Here is a 22781-nt window from a genome sequence, read left to right as displayed (position 1 = left end):
TTAAATAGATGTTTAAGATTTGCTCTCATTGGACAACCTGGAGTGACAAACAGATGCCTTGCACAGGTGCAAAGCTGGTTCAGGAATGGGATTTTCCTGCTCCAAGTGGTCATGCTGACAGTGCCTGTCAGGCTGTGGTTGTCACAGCCAGGGCAGGACAAAGGGACAGCTTTGAGCTGGGCATCTGTCTTGGGTCTGGTGGAGGTGGCAGCTGTCCTACTTCCTCTTGCTCCCCTCAGTGCTTTTTGCCCAATTTTTCTCCAGTAAGTATTGCCTTGATGTTTGCATTTCAAATGAGCAGAAGCAAAGGTGTCAAGTCCAACAGGGACAAAAACTGCCACCAGGAAATATTGAAGGTGTAAGATCTACAAAGCTAATGAAAATAATATTCCTTAATTACATAGGTGTAATTTTTAAAGTAGTTATTCTCTAACATTTTTCAGTTTTGTCTGCAGACTTTAACAAAAATTAAGTTATGTGACACTGAGTCAAGGTTTTTCCAGCACCAATGTTTCATTAAGGCAAAAATATGAAAGGAAATTGTGTGCTATGTTATTTTCCTAGTGATCAAAACTGCAAAGAGAATTTGGAACAATAAAAAGGTTGCAAATGATGTTTTCCATCCTTTCCCACCAGTGAGCCAACTCTGATTACCACAGTGCTGAGGCACTCTGTTGTGGATATTATAAATAACTTTTTAAAACTATCAGTTATTTTTTCAAGAAAACTAACCTGCAAAATTAGAGGCCATTCTAACAAACATTTTTCAAATGTTTGAAAAAACAGCTTCCAAAGTCCTCAATATGCATCTGCAGTGTCAAGAGCTGGATTTATTGAGCTTTATTTCTTGCTGTTTGGACTAGAAGGGACAACAGTTTCAAAGAATGGCACATAGTCACTTAAAGCATTTTAGCTGCACAAAGCCTCTATCTAAATGCTTTGCTTGGGCAGGATTTTCTACCATCTTCATTGGGAATTGAATTTTCAAAGGCAAAGTGAATGTTATTATAAAGACTAAAAATCTATATTCAGTGAAAATGTCTATTATTTACTGTGTTCCTAGGGACCTGTAATTTGAGGGAGTAAAGTTGAAAGCCAGACTAAAACCAAATGGCTACCAAAGATATATGGGATGTCTCATTGTGTGTGAGTTAGTTGTCTCAAGACACCATTAGTATGTGCTAAAAGAGATGTCTGAAAGCAGCATATTTTTTTATCAGGTGCAGAAAATTAGAATTAAAAATCTGGAAACATTTAAAAGTTTTTGAAAAATTTTATGGATTCAATCTATCTTGAATTAAGGAAAAGTGAATGAATAGAGGCTCTGATCACAAATGTAATGAAAGCTTTTCTTTCCATGTGTAACTTTTTGTTGGAGGTGTCAAATCTTTCCATCTTTATTTTTTTACTGTTCCTCTATGCTATTACTTTGCTGTTTTATTAAGAAAAGCAAAGTGAATTTTCATGAGGGAAGATTGAACTTGGGTGGCACTAAGCCTTTTCTTTATGATGATACTCCTTTGTGGACCCTGGAAAAACCATGTGTCTGGACATTGAACATTTCTGATAGGAAATAAACTGAATAGTGCTTTGTGCAAGGAAATGGCTACGAACAGGTCAGTTTTTATCAATATTATTTCTAAGAGCAAGTTTGGCGAAATGCTTACACAGTATGTGATTTTTTGGGAATTTTGTGATTTGTGGTGTATAGCTGGTGGTACTACCTCATCATAACTCATACAGATGAGTGTAATGTTTTTACAACCATACAGATTGATAATAAATTTCACTTAATAGGGGAATTAACTGTTCCGTTTTTGTGTTGTCTCTGACAGGAAGGTCACAGTTCGGGGGTCTGACAGGGCTGCCACTAGAGGGCACAAAACGATTTCAAACACAAAATTGTTTAAACATTTCACTTGCTCAAAGTAAAAGGCTAAAGGCAACTAAAGACTTTGAACTATCAAATCAGTAAAAAAAAGCAATAAATTTGACAAAAATGTTGTTCTGGTAGTATTTTTTTCAGTTTCTGAAAAATGGAATATGATTTTATTTGAAATGTTTTTTAAAATCTTACTTGAAAACATAAAGTGGAGAGAAATGAACACACTTTATAGTGTTCTATGCACCGAAATTTAGGAAAAGATGCAGCGAGATATAGAAGAAAACAAATTATTTTTCAATCACAAGCATGAATTAAACAGAAGTTGCATTTCTTTTTTCAACTAGGTTGTGTTAAATTAGAGAAAATTGATCAGAAGCACTGAGGTTTTTGCTTGGCGTTACAATTGGCTATCTCAGCCTCAGTCTGTGTAATAGGTGGCTGTTACTCAGTTATTCTCCACTCTCCATTTAATATTACTTGGAATGCGAGTCTGTCTCCTTTTCCTGTCTGAAGGGACAATGTTACTTTTGTGCCGTGGTGGGGCAGTAAGTGCTAGGTAGACATTCTGACGGTGCTGGGTCTTTCCTGGTTATGGACAAATGGGCCTATGCCAACTGCCAGTCCCTTGGCATGCACATAGGCAAAATTTACCTGCCGAATAAAGACTGAGACAGCAGAAGAGGATGAATGAGCCTGCTGTACTTTGTCCTGAACTACATTAAGTCCTTGAGGGGTAATCTCAATCTTCTGTTTATCAGTCCAATACCTTTAATGATAACAAATACTTGATAAAAAGCAGGACTGAGAGCTAAGTGAGCAGCTGATGTTGAGGCCAACATTATATCCATGTGCCATATAGATGTGGCATGAAAGTAAAGTTATCCAGCAATAAACCTATTGTATAGTATGAATATGTCATAGTGTAGTGAGAATGAAGAATTGAGCATTCGTTAATTTCCTGCATGCAAGTGTCCCTGTCTTCATCCAGGACAGAAAAATTGCAGAGAGGACCTCCTTAGCAGGCTCTATGCTTGTGTTAGTGCTGAGGTTTATCATGGGAAAGTAAATGCTGATGGGTTCTAGAGATCCATGGGACTTGGGCTGGAGTTGCCCACCTCAGTCCTGAAGTTGCTATGGTCAGTGCAGAAAGGTGCCTGGCAAGGTCTGGTTGCAGAGTGAAGGACTAGTCACTGGCAGCTCCTCAGTTATACCTGTCAATGGATCAGGATGGATGAGCCCTGACACTACTTCATGAGTTTTTGCTGTCCATTGTTGAATTTTATGAGAGTGACTTCTCAGTCTCAGCCTGGAAACCAGGACAAATGCTCACTAACTTAGGCAACAGACCAGCATTGGTGGCATTTTGACCATCAAAATATCTTTTATTTTCTCAGAGCTTGTGTTTAAGATGATACAGTGCATTCTGTGTCAGGAGAGAGTGGCATTTACATTATATGGGTGAGATTGTTGTTTTATCTTCAAGGAGGAAAATTTTGTTCATGTTGGTACTTGAGGACATGGAGTACTCACAGGATAGCCAAGGAGTTACTCATTTGTCTGTGTCTGCTCAAGTAATGGAGAGTCCTGAGAAGCTGAGTGGCTGAAAATGACACTGTGTTACTCTGTTTTAGCTTCCCTGTTTTGCTGGTCTTTTGGAGAACATAGAGGCCTGCAACTGTTGAGGTGTGAAGAGGGCTCTTGCTGTGCTTGCTTAGGGCCATGGATTTGTGAGAAGGTGAATGACCTGAATTCCCTATCACAGGTGGTGCAGCCTGGTGCTTCCTTGTTTTGAACATTGGTTTTAGGAGGGAGTTCAGTGCAGAGACATATTAGGCATCCCATACCATTAGTAAGATTTTAAGAGATTATAGTTTGCTGAGAGAAACAGTGTGAGAACCTGGCTGTTCTGTATGCATTTAGAATGTCTGTTGGTACCCATAAACACAGAACTGTGCTCATATAAATAGAATTATCCAAATTTAAAACACAGTGTTATAAAAGGGCAAGTGAAAGTAGAAATGGAAAAAAAAGAGGTTGGTAGCAAGCTTAAAATTTATGTTGTCCGTGGAAGGTCAGGACTTACTGAACAAGAAATGGAATCCTATCAATAGTTTAGTGAGTAGGAAATGAAGATGGCAAAATTACCAGTGATGATACAGGTATCCTTAAGATACAAAGGTACTGAATAAATGCAAAGTTATTCAATATATATTTATGCTCTATATGGAAAAATTATACTTAGTTTTTTCATGTTGGTGAATTTCTTTGTGTTCTATTAGTAGCTAATAAAGGTGTTTAGTAGAAAGCATTATGCTTTTATATCTTTGTAACTCATAAAAACAGGATAGTAGAAAGACTGTCCCAAGACTTGTCCAGAGTATTACATTTAGTTTTAGGGTAAAATTATCTCTGAGCAAAGCTCAGAGGTCTAGGGAACACATGCTCTTTGTAGACCATGATGATTATTAACACTTGAACAACTGATGGAGGGATGTGATGAGTTTTCCATCAACTGAAGTCTTTAAATAAAGATTTAATCTCTTAAATATGTGGTTTTTTTCAAACATATTATGGGCTGGCTTCATGAGGAAATTATCAAGTGAGATAATGTGCATTCTGTTCAGGGGGTCATACTAGGGATCATTACTGATCCTTCTGACCTTTAAATCTGGAATGAAATAAATCTGGAAACCTTATCTGTCTTGATACTGTAGCCATTTCAGACTGAAGTTTCTAGAAGGTTTAAGTTAAATATTGCTATGGTTATTATGATAGGGTCTAGAGTTCATATTTCTTCACCTAGTTGTCTCGTAGTCTCTTAATCTGTATTGAGTCTCTCTCAGTTTCATTCTGGGATCAAGTCTTGAGGCTCCATATATACATTAAGGCAGAGACTGTATTTATGGTGTGTCTCGTACAGTACATACTAATCATGCCACCAGTGCTTGGGTAATTGTGGTAAAGTTGCAAAATGTAATTCAACTGTTATTAAAATGCATACACCTGTCACCAGGTATGCATTTACCTGCTGAACAGGTAGCTTGTGAACTTCTGTCTGCCTTGTAAGACAGAGTGCAAGAATTATGTTTTTTATTAGTCACACTCTGCTCTGAAAATCATTCCCCTTAATTAATTTTTCATTATAGCTATGATCAATGGAATAATTTTTAGTTAAGTGTTGGACTTATTTAAACCAAACATCCAAATTCCAAATTAGCTTGTTCACAGACCCAAGCCATGCCTGCTCTTTGTGCTTATCCAGTGTGCTACTATGATGTCTGTGGAACAGATGACTCCTGTGTCCAGGCTAAGAGGAGAATGGTATATCCTGGAAAATGAGGAGTGGAACTAAAAATAAAAAAGTTAGTGATACTGGAACCCTAAACATTCTCAGATCCCATCTTAGCTCTTGTGGGAAGTCAGACACACAGAGAAAACTACTCATGTGGTCCCTCTGGGCATCTGAATCAGCTGCAGGAGCAGCCAGCTTCTATTCCTGGTACTGTGGTGGTAGAGCAACAGGTTCCAGCCAGCCCTGGAGGCTGCACGTTGGCACCTGAGTTAGGAAGTCTTGCTGGATCAAACCAACTCCATGCAGAGCCAGTGAGAGGGACAACTACATGAGTTCACTAGTTTATACTGATTTAGTAAACCAGTTTGAGCTGATGAGGACTTGACTAGAAATTTTGGGGTGGCTAGTTCAGGTAGGGCACTCCCACTTTCATCCCCATGTGATCCAACTCTGCTAAGAACAAATGAAACTTCTGGAGATGCTGGCATGCTATCTGCTTACATGATGGAATGTACAATTAATAGATAAGAGAATTGAAGAGATGTGCAACTGGAAAGAAACATAGCTGAAAATAGTAGCTGAAAATACTCTTTCAGCCTAGCATACCAAGGGTTCAGCCCATGTACATGTTACGTTTCTATTAACAATCAAATTTTTTAAAGTGATTTTGAAATGACTTTCTCAGCCCCTAAAAAAGCTTATTTTACAGAAAAGTCAAATATTTGTTATAGAAGGTTTAAACATTATGTCTTCAAGTCTCTTGATATGTATCTACTGGTTTTGACTTGGGATTGAGTGTATTTTCTTGACAGTAACTGCTATAGGGCTGTGATGTGGATTTGCTAGAAACAGTGTTGGTAACACAGGGATGTTTTAGCTCTCTCTGAGCAGTGCTCAGACTGTATCAAGGCCTTTTCTGCTCCTCACTGTGTCCCACCAGCGAGGAGTCTCAGAGGGGTTACAAGGAGTTGGGAGGGGACACAGCAGAGGCATTGGAGTCCAAGTGATTACAGAGATATTCCATCCTACATGGCATCAAGGTCAGCAGATAAAGGCAGGGGAAGAAGAAGCAAGGAAGGGACATTTGCAATGATGGCATTTGTGTTCCCAGGTCACCATTACATGTGTTGGAGCTCTGCTGAACACCTGCCTGCCCATGAAAAGTGGTCAATTAGTCCCTTTTGCTTTGCTTGTGCATGCAGCTTTTGCCTTTCCTACTAAACTGTCTGTATCACAACCCATGAGTATACTCACTTTTACTCCTCCAACTCTCTCACCCATCCCATGGCAGGGGAGTGAGTGGGTGGCTGGACTGAACAGGGCTGAGTTTCCTGCTGGGGTTAAACCATGCCTATATATATGTGTGTGTGTGTGTGTTTGTGTGTATATATGCATGTATGTATTGTATTGCATATAATCTGAACCACTTGGAGTGTTTTACCTGCTCCCATCCTTTCCTGAGACACCTCTGGTGGGCTTCCTTGCTCTCTGTGTGCCAAGGCCTACCTACCCTGGTTCTACAGTTTTCTGTCTCCTCTTCATGCACAAACCTGCCTGCTGTTGCTTCTGTGCCACATATCAGAGCTCAGCAGTGGCATGCTACATCACCATTACTCACTGGGGTCAGGGTCAGCCCAAAGCACAGTAAACACACCAAGAAGCATGAGAGGAACTGCAAATTATCCTCTATTTGTATCAATTCTATTTGTGCAAGCTGCTGCTAAACATACTTCCCCTTGAAAAGGCTGGCATCAGCGGTATTACCATGTGGCTAAAGAGGGTTAATTTTAAAGCAGATTGATGGGATCTGTGGTGAAAATGCAGCCCACCATGGCACAAACAGCAGAAATCTTTCCTCTATCACTAACCTGAATGGGGAGTCCTGAGCTGGAGTGCCATGTTTCTCCTGTTTCTCTTTATGTCCAAGTGTTTTATTTTAATAAGGGATGAGTTTTCAGCCTAGGACAGCAGTAGATATCTGAGCTTCCTGGGCCTGAGCTGGCACAAAGGGACAATACTTCTGGCTCCAGAGTTAGCACAAGTGGGGCCAGCTCACTACTCCAATGTAGTGTACAGGTGTAACTCTTTAGACTTAATTTCTGTGTTCACAGTGTACGGCTATTGAGCTGCTGTCCTCTGGATTAGAGGGGCCAGCCACTGTCTCTGATTGTCGGCAAGATAGAGGCCTACATCTCTTTCAAACAACAAAAGGTGTACCTAATATTTTCAGAAATATTCCTACTCACTTTAAAAATCAGTCTTGTACTGTTACTCAGATTAGAAAGGAACATTTTGATTCCTTGCTATGAAGTTAGGAATGTGAGACCTTCCCCTCTGGGCGGGAATGTTGCCACCATGATACCCCAGAGATTTCCTTTTCTCTTTTCCAATGCTGCAGCTAAGTCATTTTTGAGTGACTGGTGGGTACAATGTCAGCCTTGGTTCACATGTATTACCAGTATTGGACTCTGTAGAGAGCTCTCAAATGGGTGAGAGCTCATTTGATGCAGCAGAAGCTATAAAAAGGCAGCAAGGCAACGAAAGGCATTTTTGTGCTTTCTGCCTACAAGAATCTTAAGGAAATTTTCTTTTTTTTATATCTTGTTTTTGGAGACTGATGCCATATTGATACATGTTCTTCTCTATGAAGGCATTTTTCACAGTGCTTAGATTCATGCATGAAATCATCTTTATCCATTTGGAGAAGCAGTTTGATCAATTACAAAGGTAATCTGAGAAGGCTTGGTAACACTTGGTCTGCAAGGCTTGCAGAGGCTTATCACTTATTCTGTGCCAAAATTTTATGGACAGCCAATTTCACGGTTCATAAGTTAACCACATCAGCTTGTCTTAAACCTGTCTTAAGCTGTAGCTGTTCTGAAATCCTTTCCTCTTGATTAATATATCAGTCTGCTGCCCATGAGCAATATTAGCACCTTTCTATGTGACATTCACATTCAGTTCTAATCACATTATAAAAGTAAAATATCATATAAAATATGTGAGAACAGGTCTTTCCAGATTATTCAGAAACTGTCTGCCAAGCACTTTGAGGTTGTTCTGGTAAACACATAAAAATCATCCATCCAAATCTTTTGATAAATCACCACTAAAAAAAAGGAGGGAAACATTTTTGTATGCTCTTCTTGGTGCTAAAATGCAGGGATTCAGTGGCAGGTCCATACTCCAGTGTGGTCCTTGTTACATGAACACTCAGGTGACAGGTCAGGGGAAGTTCCCATTTACCAAGGAGCATGGATATAGGCTTTTGTAAAGATCTGTCTACAAGAGGAGGTAAAATTTGGCTGGGTCCAACCGTGCCATGTCTGGGTCAAGGTGTTCCAGTGACTTCTGACTGATGACATTGTGAGCAAGTGTAAACTTGGGCACAGAGTGATGCAGAGAGACCTGCAATACAGAACAGTCAGATGTAAAAAATTTCCATCTAGTTTTGTGAGGCAGGCCTGTGTACATAAGCAGGCCTGTGTGTAACCATGGTATTAACATATATAGAACAGATGATATGATTTTGGCTGTATGGTTTAATTCCTTGCCAAGTTTCCAGTAGTTTAACCATGATCTAATTTGAAATAATTAAATCAGTTATGCTTTTTTTAGAACATCTTCCTTGTCTATAGGGCTATGAATATCATCACTGCAATCATAACTAGAATAGTTTTCATAATAACTTGCAAGTTTAAGTGATAAAATTTACAAAACTCTCTCTAAACAAAAATTACCAAAGCAGATGGCTTACTTCTGATCCTGAACACTATCCCAATATCCATATTGGGATAGTGCCATAAGGTGGAGTAGAAACCATGGGTTTAAGCTTGTAAAGGTTTTATAAAGCTGGCCTGTAGAGTTTAAATCCAGACCTATATCTAGGATTCAGTTTTTTAAATCCATGCTACATCTTCTACAAGATTGCTGTCTGATGAAGCTCCTAGATGTAGAAATCTAGATCTGATTTGCTATTTGATCTTAAACAAATATGCAAATTGAACACAGGCACTATGAGGGAAATGTGTGGAGTTAAGTAGAAATGCAGGGACATGTGTTTTATATTTGGTTGGGTTTGTTAGAAAACATTACACTCTTGTCTTCTGGTATATTAAAAATATAATGGCATGTGATGGAAATTTACAATTAAGACTTTATTCTGCCTTTCTTCTACAAATTTCTTGTGAGTTTTAGCACAATTAATAGGTAAAATACAAGGATTATACTACCCACTTCTGTAAAATCTGTTGCTTCAAATATCTTGAAGTCTAAAAAACAAGACTAATGTAAGTCTTTGTCATAAATGGATGTGTCCAGACATACAAGCTTAGGATTTTCATTTGAAACTAAATAAATTCTCTGACTTCAGCCAGTGAGAGCCCAGGTTCTGTTCTTGTTTTCTTGTATTCTTAAAATTGTATTTTTATTCAGTTTCATTTGAATATGTTTTTGATTTGTCCAAACAGCAGATGGCTGTGATAAAGCATCTGTATTTAACTTGGCACTTTCCATTCCACATTCCTTTTCTATTCATAGCACACCAGTCTCCAGTACACATAAAAGGGGGCAGTTTGACTTTCAGATGCAGTTACCCTCAAATGTGTGAGTATTTTCAAACCCATAGCATTATTTCTTCTTAATACTGAGAAGACTGCATACTAGATATAGAAGGTGGATATTTTTTCATCTTCATCACTCTCATGAAATGTGAGACACTGGGACAGAAACTAAAGCTGTGTCTGCAGTAAGGAACCCCTGCCTTTAAAATTAGATTCATGTAGAGCCCGTGTTCCTATGGGGAGAGGGGGATTAACATTGGCAGAAAAATCAGGCTCTTGAAGACAGAGTTGTGGGATTTCAGCCTAAATTGTCAAGCAACATGGATAATTAAGTACTCATCTGATTAAATAACAAGGCTACCTAAAATGTGTAAGAAAAAAAAGGCATTTGTGCAAGGGCACAAATGAGGTTTCACAAAGAAGAATTTGGTGCTTTTGTAAGCAAAATTTTTTTCTTCCATTGTTATGTTAAACAAAAACAATTCACTGAAGTGTCTTTCCAGGTTTTCTTTCAAATTACTTTGTCAGGAAGTGTAATTTCTATTTCCTGTGTTTCCAAGCAAATAAAGTCAAGCAAATAAATTCTTTTTTTCGTGTAGTTTGTAACATGCAACACACTTCTAAAAAGTAATCTCTTGAGAGTTTGTGGTATAAAACCTTGAACTGTGGAAATAGTGATTTTTTTCTTGATGTTCTCTTTCACTTCATGTGCTTTTCCAGAGAGAAGAATTTAATCTCAAAAATTAGAAAAGAGATTTTTTGGTACATAAATTTCCATAATATCACAACTTATCCATTCCTTCTTCAGTGTTTATGACTATGTATGACAAATGCTTATTCCTTAGAAATACAGTTCCTGCTACTTAACTCAAAACTATACTCTATTTTCAATATGTAATCAAATAGGTGTTTTTTTTTTCTCCTGCTGAGACTAGCCCAAGTTTGCTACTGTTCAAACAGCCTGGGTTTTCAACCTACATGTAGCTGGAGGCAAGCAGCATAACATTTCACATGAAACAGTAAACTCAGCATACAGAAAAATATATACAAATAATTACCTTTAATAAATACAGCTACATGCTTACTACACCAAACAGCATTGTATGACTGATATTATTTTGTTACATTAAGAATAATTTTATCTCACCGATAACTACAGACATGGTTCTAGTTCTTTTCCACTGAGTTCTTCATTTCAACAGCCAAAATGCCATCGTGGCAGAAAAGTGCAGACAAGTCTTTGTTCTCCACTCCATCAGGTAATTTGTATTGTCTGATGAAGCTCCTGGATATGAAACCATGTTCATCCATCCTGGGTCCATGCTGAGCTTTAATCAGGAGCCATCCTTCGAAAGTCTGGATAATGACATCTTCGGGGCGGAACTGCACAACATCCAGCAGGACCCGAAAGTGTGTGTTTTCCTCCTCCTGGCCACTCTCCCCAGCCGTGCTCTCCGTGGCACACCTTTGGTTGCTTGGTGCAGTGGTGGCAGGGCCCGGCAAAGCATATAAAAGGTGGTTCAGTTTGTGTGCTTCCAGCTCTTGGTCAACAAACTGCTCCTGGTAGCGCACAGGAGTTTCCACCCAGTGTCTTATGACAGCTTCTGCCATTGCTGAGGCAGAAAGATCAGCTGCTGCTCCTGCTGTGCCGGGAAGCTGCAGAGTCAGACTGAGCTCTTCCCAGCCGTGTGTCTTACCCACAGACCAGTCTATCAGTTGATGTCGTCTTTCACTTTTAGAACAGGCAGAGCTTAACATTTAATATAGTGTCCTGTGTTCCAGTGCTGTGAGACTTGTTTCATCTTTTATCCACTAACAATAGAGCACTATTTATAGTGCTGCAGCCTTGAGTGGCTTCAACACATGCACGGCTTTCATGCAGGAGTGATAAAAGCAAAACTTTAATGCACTTCTTCTTATTGCAATATTGTGCTGTTTATAATTATGAACAGTGATTACACAAATACCATGAAAGATTTTTTTATTTAAATGGAAGTTCAATACTTTTGTTTTTCCAAGGGATATGTGGCAATAAGTACAAACTCTCTATTTCTTCTAATTGAAACATGGAGCTAGTGAAGGAAGAGGTTTAATTACCTTGGTAGCAGGAATGGAGCAGATTTCAGGTTAATTAAACTGTAAAGTTAGCAAGTGCATTGGACATTTTTGCAGAAGCTGTGCATATGTGAAATTTGGGCATGGTCACCCCGGGACACCATGTTATTGGTGGGAGGAGGGAACCATCTCTGCTCAGAAACAGGGAGCCTGAAGGGCTGAATCTGCAATCTTAGTGACCTGCAAACACAGCAGAGACATCTCCAGCATGTCAGGGAGTCAGACACAAGAGTGCAGGGAGAGCTAAAATGAAAGCTCATGTTTCAGGGCTTGCAGAAGAGGGTAGAGTTATTTTCCCTCAGCAGCATAGTAAAGACAGTTCTTAATCCTTAATGCTATCACGTCATCCCAGTAATCTTCATCTCTGTTGCTTAACATCTTGAACCTGTGATTTCATTTATTGCATGTGTCTGCAAAGCAGGACTATGGCCTCTAAGGCTCTCTGAGGTGTAATTATGGAATCACAAAATGTTTGGGAATGGAAATGACCTCTGGAGATCATCCAGACCAATCTCCCTGCTAAATCAGATCCACCTAGAACAGGTTGCACAGGATCACATGCAGGTGGGTTTCAAATATCTCCAGAGAAGGAGCTTCTACAACCTCTGGCTTGTAATTTTCTTCCTACTTTATAATTGCAGGGCAGATAATGCCTACAAAGGTCAATAGTTTCTTTAACAAGAACTAAGAGAAAAGTGCAATAAAGAGGGGAAAATAATTTCTAAATTTTAGTACGTTTGCTAGAAAATCACTCTAGCTGAGCTTGGTAATGTAAAGCAGAATGTGTAATGGCAGCTGATGGTGAAGATGTTTTTATTTGATTTGTTAGTGCAGTAAGAGTTGCCCTAGTGGTAGAAATAATCAAGTAAAATACTTCAACTCCTTCTTGTTTGGCTATTGTTCAGAGTTCTGTCTTTCTCTTCTCCTTACATGCTCCATTACCATAGTTAATATGGGATCTTTGGTTGCTAATGGAGTAATGAAGAAAGAGGCACTTAAACTTCAATACTCACCAGATATTGACTTCTTTATTGCCTAATAGCAGGGCAGGATTACCAGATGTATGTGTAATTAAAGCTTTAAGGCTGCCTTTTTATTTTAAACTTAGAAAGGCTGCATTGGAAGGTAAGGAAATTTTCAAAAGTTCAAGATAACTGACATTAATGGCCAACTGTTTAATTGAGTATTGTGAGTAAGGAGAGCTAGGCTTCTTTAACTATCGGTGTTTCTCCTGTTAAACTGTTCTCAAGAAATAATTTTAAAATGTAATTCTGAATGTATGACTGACTAAAATAGTGATAAACCCAACCTGGAGCATTGCCTGTTATCTGTTCAGCAGCTGTTTTCTCTTTTGCTAGCAAATCATTCACTTGATGTGGAAACTTTAACCCTGAGGTGAAGCAGTAGCCTGGCCAGTTGTGGTATTATGCTTTTACAGATTGCTGAAAGCTATTGCTGTCCCTAATTAATTCTGTGATGATAACCTGACTTATTTTACTTCAATTTTGCATTTCATTAATAAATGTACTGTACAGGAATATCACTTTTGAATTTCGTTTTCTTTATTCCCATTGTCTCTGGAAAAAGATACACTTACCCATAGTTACACTTCAAATGAAAACAGAAATCACCATGTCACTGCAAGTCACTGTGGGACAAATGTATCTATTCCCAGAAACAGCTGTGTTAGTCTTTCAAATGTCTGTGTTAAGCATACTTGAAACTGTCTGGTTTAATTAGCACGAAAGATGCTTTGAATACCCTTTAAATTCATGTTGTATGCAAAATGCTGCAGAAGGTTTTAGGATCCCTTTCTACTCTGCAGACAAGAAATGAGAAAGATTTTGATAATGAAGTCATGGAGCCTGTTTCTGCTTTCCCATCTTGCCCTCTCCTCTGTTCAGTCCCTTCTCAGTTTGTCACCTGTGGGCTCATGAATGAGCGCAATGCTTCTTATCTCTTTGCTACCAACATGGGGAACATGCCAAGTGGAACACGCAACCACCCTTCATTTTCGGCTTTCAAATTTAAATATGGGTGCAGTGTTGCAACACTGAGGCACTTCTGGTGCTTATGGTACCGTACTCTTCAAATACCTATAGCAGCGTTCACTCTAGCAATACGTTATAATAACAATTGATTACCGTGGTCTTTTTAAACCTTCAGATCTGATCCGACAGGAGCAGGAACGATGTCCTAAATGATCAGCTCGGTGCCTCAGGTTTCTGTTTCCCGATTTTACTGTGCCTGCGAGGGCCTCTCTCCGTGCTGCCCAGCGGGTAGGAGCCCGCCGGCTGCTCTGGGGATGCACTGCAGAGCTGTTCTTCCGAAGCAGCAGCTCGGCAGCCCACGCCGTCGCTCGCTGCCCGCCCGTTTTCCTGCTGTCCATCTCTCCCGGTTTTCCAGCGCGGCGCCGGGATGCGCGGGCACGGCGGGCCGGGAGCGCGCGGCGCCCGATCCGCGAGGCACAGCGACCTCTCCCGGCGAGCCCGGGCAGCGGCGACAGCGCGGGGACATTGCGGGGACAGCGCTGGCACCGGCACCGCCACCTGCTCGGCCGCACCTCTGCGGCGGAGAACGCCAGATAGAAGCAGTAAACTCTTTCAAGCTCATCTAAGCTACTTTTTCAGTATTTTGGAATGGGGTGGCGGAAAAAGTATTTGATTCTCGTCCTGGGCTGCATCCAAAGCAGCGTGGCCTGCAGGTCGAGGGAGGGGATTGTGCCCCTCTGCCTGCAGTGCTGCATCCAGCTCTGAGGTCCTCAGCATGAACAGGGTGTAGAGCTGTTGGAGTGGGTCCAGAGGAGAGACAGCAAGATGATCACAGGGCTAGAGAACCTGTCCTGTAGAGGTAGGCTGAGACAGCTGGGGAGTTGGAGTTTTTCATCCTGGAGAGGAGAAGCCTCCAGGGACACCTTATTGTGGCCTTCCAGTATGTAAAGAGGGCTTACAAGAGAGCTGGTGAGGGATTTTTGACAAGGGCATGTAGTGGTAGGACAAGAGAGAATGGCTTTAAGCTGAGAGAGAGTAAGTTTTGATTAGAGATTCAAAAGAAATTCATCACTGTGCGGGTTGTGAAATGCTGGAACAGGTTGTCTGGAGCAGTTGTGGATGCTTCATCCCTGGAAGCGTTCAAGGCAGATTGAATGGGGGTTTGAGCAATCTGATCTAGTGGGTGGAATCCCTGCCCATGGCAGGGACCTTAGAACTAGATGATTTTTAGTGTTTCTTTCAATCCAAACCTTTCTATGTTTCTGTGATGCTATTAAATACATAAAGTAGGCATCCCAGTAAAGCTGTATTTTAAATTGCAAAAATCTAAGGTGCAAAAAATTATGAGAGTAACACATTTTTGATGCATTTCTTAAATAAATACAGGTTCATCCTGCTTGACACAACTTTAAAGTTAGATTGCCTTGTCACAATCCTCTGTGTGCTTGATTCCCCAAAGAGAAATCTGTATTTCAGGTACCACTGAAATTCACTAACTGCTGAAAGGGGAAATATGTGAAAAGGCTGGCAGGCTGAATTGAACAAGAACTCTTAAAGAAGAAGCTAAGAGGCTAAATTCACATCAGGGCCATGTAATTATCCAAATGAATCTAGATGAAGCACTGCAGTTACTTTTACCAAAGCACCCAGGGATGCCACTCATGATCTACTTCACATGTCATTCCAAAGAGATATTGTCACTTCAGACTTTGCAATACATATGAAATGAAAGAAAAAGTAGGACTCCCTGGGTTTTACCAGTGCTCTGTTATGCCCATTAGGGAAATACAAGCTTTGTGGTGATACCAAAGAGCTAGATAATAAAATAAAATGTATGTGACAATGTAACATGGGGTGATACGTAAGAAAACTCCATGGTTCAGAGCTATTTTCCACATGGTATTTAATATATTTGTTTAGAGTGAGAAAATTACTATCTCTTACTTCCATTGCTTTGAATCCATTGCTCCTTAAAGCTATGAGCTGTCTTTTTAGGTGATTGTTAGATCTGGATCTGTGTAAACGCTGAAGAAATCAGCAATGTAACCACAAGTCCTGCAAGTGCCTAATCAGCAGATACTGAGTGTTCTGTTTTCAATAAATATTGAGGGGATTTTTTTTTAATAATGTCTCATTCCAATCACATGGTGTTTATATTGGTCAGTGAATCACAACATAACTCTTTCTGTAGCAAGACTTCATGCTGTGTTATAAAAATTCTTGCAAGTAGTAAAGACTGTGTTGTTACATAGCCAGCTTTACTAAAGGGAGACTTCTGTTTGTGGGTCGTGTCCTTCAAAACCTGGAAAAGGCTGGATCTGCTCAACCTCTTGGAAAATCTCTCCAGGGCACTGATGGTCTCTTGTATCTTATGGGCCTCTTAAGAAGTGGAAAACTAATCCCAGCTTTTGAACTAAGAATCAAGTGTTTGCTCATTTGTTAGGAAATATTCTAAGAAATAGAAAGTAATCATGGAATACACTATCATTTTGACACATTGCAACCCCTGTTACAAGATTTGTTTTTCTTGACATGTTGAGATACTAGAAAAGCAGACGAAGGATGAGAAGGAAGCAGATGAAGGTTGACATGACCACAGCAGCTGCTGTTGGAGCAACAAGTTTATAGAACAGTGAAGGAATGAAATACAACATGTATAACAATGATTTTAAAATTTCACATTACTATAAAAGTTTCTTTAAAGTGATGTCATGCAACTTTTTGCACAAATTTGCTTTGTTATTCACATGGCTTGTTTTTAAATACTCGTATGCTGGAGGCAAATGCATCTCTGCCTCACAAATTCTTGAGAAATTCCTATAGAAAGCAAACTGTTTAGATTGATAGTAATCTGTTCAATTCTTGCAGACAAAACAGTAGAGAGGAAATGAACAATTAAAAGAGAATAATGTGCCTTAGGGAGTCAAAAGCTCTATTTTGCTATTGAAAGTCAGGATCCAAAGCACTCTTGTTGTAGAAAAAAATTCTTAGTTTTCACCAGTTAAAAATCAACTAGTGTTCCAAGAAGAATACCAATTTTCATGTTTTCTCCTCTTCTTCCTCAGCTGAGGGCTTTACTTGAGACCTGATTGGAATAACTCAAGGCAATGATGCACAGTAAGACTCGTGTATTTATTTTGGACCTGTTAAAATTTCATAGCTAGTGCTGATATGCACATTTAAGATGTGAAACCCCTATCCACAGGGATATCTTTAGATGTGCATGTTTTCATGTGGACCACTTCAGTAAAAATAATACAAGTACTGAAAATCTCACCTATGAAGATCTGGAAATAATAAGATTTATGCTCTTTAAAATTATGTACTGTCTAGGTCCTACATTACACATCAAACATGTAATTAGCACAAAACACCCTTTATTTCCTTTTGGTTTGTTATGTTTGGTTTGTTATGTTTGTTCCTAAGAACAAAGTGAAGATATGTGGTATACTAATCCTCTGGATATATTTGTCAAAGTAATTGCGTACCAGAATAAAATTGGACTTACTAAATGAATTTTAGGATTTAAGAAGTTCTGTGTTCAAAAAATCCCTGTAAACTCAGCTGAGAACTCATTGAGAGTTGAGTTGAACTCGGCTGAGGATATGTTGGTCTGGAAGGTGACTGGCTTCTGATCCAGAAAGTCTTTAAAAAGAAACTGCTGGGATTTGTGAAGGGTTTACAGGAAGAATTTGCTGTGGCTAGTGAACAATTCCTTTCTGGAATGACATAAATATGCTGTTTGGTATCAATGTACCCTGGGAATTAACTACTGTGTCAAGCATCTTTAGCTGACAAGGAGCAGATGGAGACTGACCTGGTAAGTAATGGGAGTGGAAGGCTTACTCCAAAATCTCAAATTTAGAGTGATTGATAGGGAATTGATGGTGTCTCAATGCTATTGTCTTGATATGGTGACTTAGTGGATAATATGAAATTCTGGTCTTAGAAGCAAAGCAAATAATTCATTGGCAAAAATACTGTCTCACCTTGCCTCTCCACATGGTAAAAGCCAACAAAAATCTGGCTCCTATGTCAGAACTGTTATTTCCTTTAGTGTTGGAATTAGAACAATAGTCTCATATTGCCCTAATTTCCTGACTTTGGCAATGCCAGGAAGGCTGTAGATGTGGTAAAATCTGCTGGTAGAAATCCTTTTCTGTAGATAGTTTTCAGTCAAGTATGAAGAACAAATTCTGATATATAAACTACATGATCCCTTATCTTTACTGGACTTGCACTTAAGTGTATATCAGTGCAGAATTTACATCCTTAATCTTAACACTATCATCCACACTATTTCCAAAATGACATTTTCTTTCCTTAATCTCAGAAGACAGAACTTGGCCAGACTTCTTTTTAAGATTACCAATTAATTTACTGTGAACCTTGATTTACAGGACACAGATAGGTAGATTATTCCATGTATGTGAGTCAAGAATGCTTTAAAGGAGTGTTTAGATCTGAAATTTAGATTTTTTTTTTTCTCCTCTCTCTTATTTGACCTTTTGTTAGAATTTGAAAAAGCTAAAATGTTTTCTGGCCTGCTATGTACACTTGTCTATTTGCAAAGACCCCATGCCACATATGTTGGAAAAAAAATGGAGATTTGTTTTTCTTCTTAAAAAAGCCTTTGTATCCTATAAAATACTGTCAGAATCTCACTCAGTCTTTGCCATACCCTCTAAGCAAAGATTTCTGTACATGTAAACATTTATTTAACATGACCAGAAACCTGGTTAGTTAGTAAGGTAGCACTTTTTTTCCCATTACTACAATACTCTCCTCCCAACACATATTTGTCAATACAGCTATTTTTATAACACGGATCAGAACTGCTGTGAAAATCTGTTGCTTGTCTGTTGTTCTACTGAAGGTCAGAAGATCCTTCATTAAACTTTATTTTGCTAAAGTTTATGTTTACATAGCATGCTCTGCAAGAAATAAAATGTTTGTAGTGAGATCATGAGAGAACAATAATATTTATAAAGGCAGATTTAACTCAGATATTATAGAAACCATTTTATTTCCACAGTAAAAGCTCTTTCTTCCATATTAATCTTTGCTGTACCAAGGAGGTAAATTAAGTCTGTGTAGGCTAATGGGGCAGTTCTGTAGTCAAAGATTAGTAATTAGGAATTAGAACAACTGCACTTGAATGTGATTACTTATTCTTGGAGAGAAGTTTTAAAAAAATAATTCATGGATTTACTGGGCATAAGTGTTTACTTAGCTATTCCGTCTAGGTTGTAGCTTTCTTTGGGGCCAGTTAAAGCAGATTAGGGGCTCCGTGGTTGATAAAGTGAAGAGGGAATGTTCATCCCTTTGTGCAGGGATGAACAAAGCCACAGGAAAATAATTCAGAAGAGTTAATCATAAGCAAAACCACAGAGGGGGCTTCGACATGCAGTGAAAGGACTTAGCATTGTTGACATTTTGTTATCAATTCAAAACATACTCACTTTTACGAAGAGAATGACTGATGGATGGATAAAGAAGGTTGAAGTAGAATGAAAGACAAAATGTTCTTAACACAAGGAAATTTGGTTATTAGTGTACAAGCGAGCTGTCATTCAGCAAACTGTACTGAGTGATAGCACCTAAAGGCAGCTGGATGTTGAATAATTCGTGGTTATCTGTCCAGTTTGTCAACTCCCTACTCTCATTGCCATTCCCAGAGCAGTCACTGAGGATATCAGCAAAGTAAAGGCTGCAGGATTAAATCTTATTCTAGCAAAAATCCAGGACAGAAAGAACCACTCGACAGTTTCAGATAGACTCCAAGCTGTCTCACCACTATTCATTTTCTACCACTGCTGGAATTTTGCAGTGGAAACAAATAGCAAAGAAAACAATAACAGGATTAAGAACAATGACAGACTATTAAATCACATACCAGTAGTTCCCAGCCTATGGCATTTTTTTTCTACTGGTGCAATGTTAGATTTTTTTTGGCAATGGTTTTTCCTTTTTTTAATGTACAACATTTTGGGATTAAGAACATGACCTAGTGGAGGAAGGGATGCTTTCTAGTTCCTCCCTACTTTGATATTGTTTAATGATGTTTTTCATTTAGTTCTCCCACCTCATTCTGTGTAGTTTGGAGGCAGGCCCCTTTTCTGCTCAGGAACAAGAGTCAGGGCCAAATCAGATGCCAAATCATGCTTTATTCTTCCTTTATATAGCAAGCCATAGAGAGCAGTTAGCCATCAGTGAGCAAACAATAGTAATGAGTTCTATCAACTATAATTGTGGGAGGGCTAATATGCACAGACTGCAGGGCAATAGAGATTTGGGACCAATATACAAACAACTTGTAATTCTGTAATCTAAGGTCTAGTCTAGAACCATAGGAAACCAGCATCCTAAGTTTAAGTACTTAAATAGTGCAAGAGGCCTCTGCTATTTTGAGAAATCAAATACAGTTTCCTGTTCCTATTGTTCCCAGAGTTAAAAATGTATCCTGTTGATACCATAAAAAGACACCGAACTATTCTGCAATCTGGAAAAGTGTGTTTTAGTTATTCTACTGCTGCAGTTATACACTCTGATTATGTAGAATTGTGACTTTTTTCCTCAGTACTTCAAGTTCTTTAGTCTTTGAAGCCACTTTACATACTGTGATAATAATTTTAATTTTCTGGTCTCAAATGTCACACATTGATTTCACCTCTGTATTTATTTTTATCCATATCCAAGTATGAAGCAAGCACTTAGACAGCTAAGTAATGTGGTTACAAAACATGCTTGTTACATACCAATTACATGTCAGGTGCATGACCACTTGCAGAATTCAGTCCCATTTGAGTAGACCAGAAGCCATTAGGGCCTTCCAAAATGTAGCTGCTGCAGTCACTTGCCTCCAACAGCTTGTTACCCTTTATGTTTCCATCTCCTATGTGGGTGAGTTCATTAAGGGTAGTCTTTCCAACTCCAAACTGGCTGGCAAATGAGGCTGCCACATCAGCTCTGCCTTTCGTACCAACTAATATGGAGTTGATTGCCTGCATGTTCAAAACAATTGGACTGATGTCTTACATTACTGGATACAAACTCCTGCAGTTATTCCCTTCAGATGTGGGGAGAAAAGCTAACAGAAAATACCTGCTTCATTAGCCCATGCTTTGTTCCACCACAGCACATCTGAGCTGGAATGTCAAGACCTACAGCAGTGTTAGGCACTCAGAGCTGTACTTCCAGGAAATATTAAAAGTGGTCTGGCCAGTAGCTACTTGATATTAAATATTACAGAATCCTTTCTGGTTTATATTAGGTACCCAAAACCAACAGATACTTCAGCCTTTAACTTTCTATGCCTCATTCCTGCGTCTGAAAGAAAGCAATAAAAATATCTCATTTTAGTGGACTGATGTGAAAATGAACTGATTAGTATCATAGAATCTTAGAAACATGGTAAATGTGAAGAAGTTAGTGTCAGATTATGTGACAAAAGAAAAAAAAAAATCTGTACTCAGACAGAATTTATCAAGTGGTGAGGTAAAAACGTAAGAAAAACTTGAGGCTACATGCAACAATAATGCTTTACTAAAAAGTAAAAAAGGAGGAGAATTTTATTCTGACTGATATAGTACTCAGGTGGAAAATATACAGTAGAGTTACATAATTGGACAGCACATTATAATAGTCAGGCATGTGCAGGTTGAAATAAACATGCACAAGAAATCTGAAATTTAGCATTTTCTTCCTAAGTGTTTTAAAAATTTACTGCACTACAGCCGTAAATGTTAGGTTTCTGCTCCTCTTCTTTGTTTTTCAGCAGGAGACACAATTTGCTCTAAGGATGTGAGATATGCAGAAAGATAGAATCACATTTGGAAATTAATTCAGATAATAATGTACAGTTTTCAGAAATGAAATTAGATCTGAGTACAATTTTAAATTGGAAGTCTATTTATATACCACAGAATTTATTGGGACTTTTACCAATATCTGTATGTAGTAATATGTCTTAGTCTTCTGAAAGCTAGACATTAAAACAGTGAGTGCGTGAAAAACATTACTTTTGCCTACAGCTCAGTTTTAAGACTATGCATTAATATGCATGCTGAACTGCTGAGCAGGGTGAAAATGAAGGATTGGTGATCAACACGAATAAGAATCAGTTGCTCTAAGCACAAATGGACAGTGGTTTTTGCTCACAATATAGACAGCTTTACTTGAAAGAATCTCCCAGTATCTGGAAAATTTAGTACCATTACTTATGGGTTTTTATGTGTTCGGAATAACAACAATATTTAGCCTTAATTCTCTGAGTAAGTATTAACAGAATTACATATTAGTGAATTAACAAATTCACCTCCATTTTATTCTTAAACCCTCCACACAGAAGCAAGAGATCAAATTTCATGTTAGTTACACAGAAAAGTGGTTTGTTGTTTAGTCAGGACTATAAAAATAATATGTGATCCAGATCTATCCATATCCTTCATGCTGAAGTAAACCAGAAATAAGATACCACGGGTATTCCTTCTCACACATTCTTCAGGAGGGTTAAAGGCAAGGAACCTATACTTTGGCTGCTGGCCTCTCCTTCAATGAAAAAATCTAAAATAGGTTAAAGAGAGTCAAAGAGCCCTGTAAAGCATGCTTTGGACTTGCTTCAAGAGCTGAAATCTATAGTTACCACATAAAATACTTAGCCCTTAAAGAGCTTTGACACAACCTTACAATATTTCAACCTGTTTTCCTGATTTGAGATACAGTTTGGCTGAGAGAACCATTGGAATCTTTGAAACTGTGATTCACAGTATTTTTCTGTGTGGGAAATGACCCACAAAAATCCTCAAGTCCAACTCTTAATTAAACAGTCCATAACAGGGATTGAACCCACAACCTTGGTGTTAATAACACCATGCTCAAGACAACTGAGGGGTTGTCTCAGTGCTGTTACTTACATTTCTTAATGGCACAGCTTC

At 38.8% G+C, this 22781-nt stretch overlaps 1 protein-coding gene across 1 annotated transcript; it reads right to left on the bottom strand.

Moving 5' to 3' along the window:
* Nucleotides 1–10669: 10669 nt before the first annotated feature.
* Nucleotides 10670–11531, bottom strand: HSPB3 (heat shock protein family B (small) member 3). The gene has a single exon (XM_066182350.1). It carries the CDS (start codon nucleotides 11495–11497, stop codon nucleotides 10907–10909), a length of 591 nt encoding a protein of 196 aa, XP_066038447.1. The 5' UTR covers nucleotides 11498–11531; the 3' UTR covers nucleotides 10670–10906.
* Between the last annotated feature and the right edge of the window lie 11250 nt (nucleotides 11532–22781).

The sequence above is a fragment of the Chamaea fasciata genome, unplaced genomic scaffold, assembly GCF_029207755.1.
Source record: "Chamaea fasciata isolate MVZ Bird 193981 ecotype frontalis unplaced genomic scaffold, bChaFas1.0.hap1 SCAF_4, whole genome shotgun sequence".
Classification (NCBI taxonomy): Eukaryota; Metazoa; Chordata; class Aves; order Passeriformes; family Sylviidae; genus Chamaea; species Chamaea fasciata.
The sequence above is the reverse complement of the archived record's forward strand: the minus strand, read 5'-3'. Positions and strand labels throughout refer to the sequence as shown.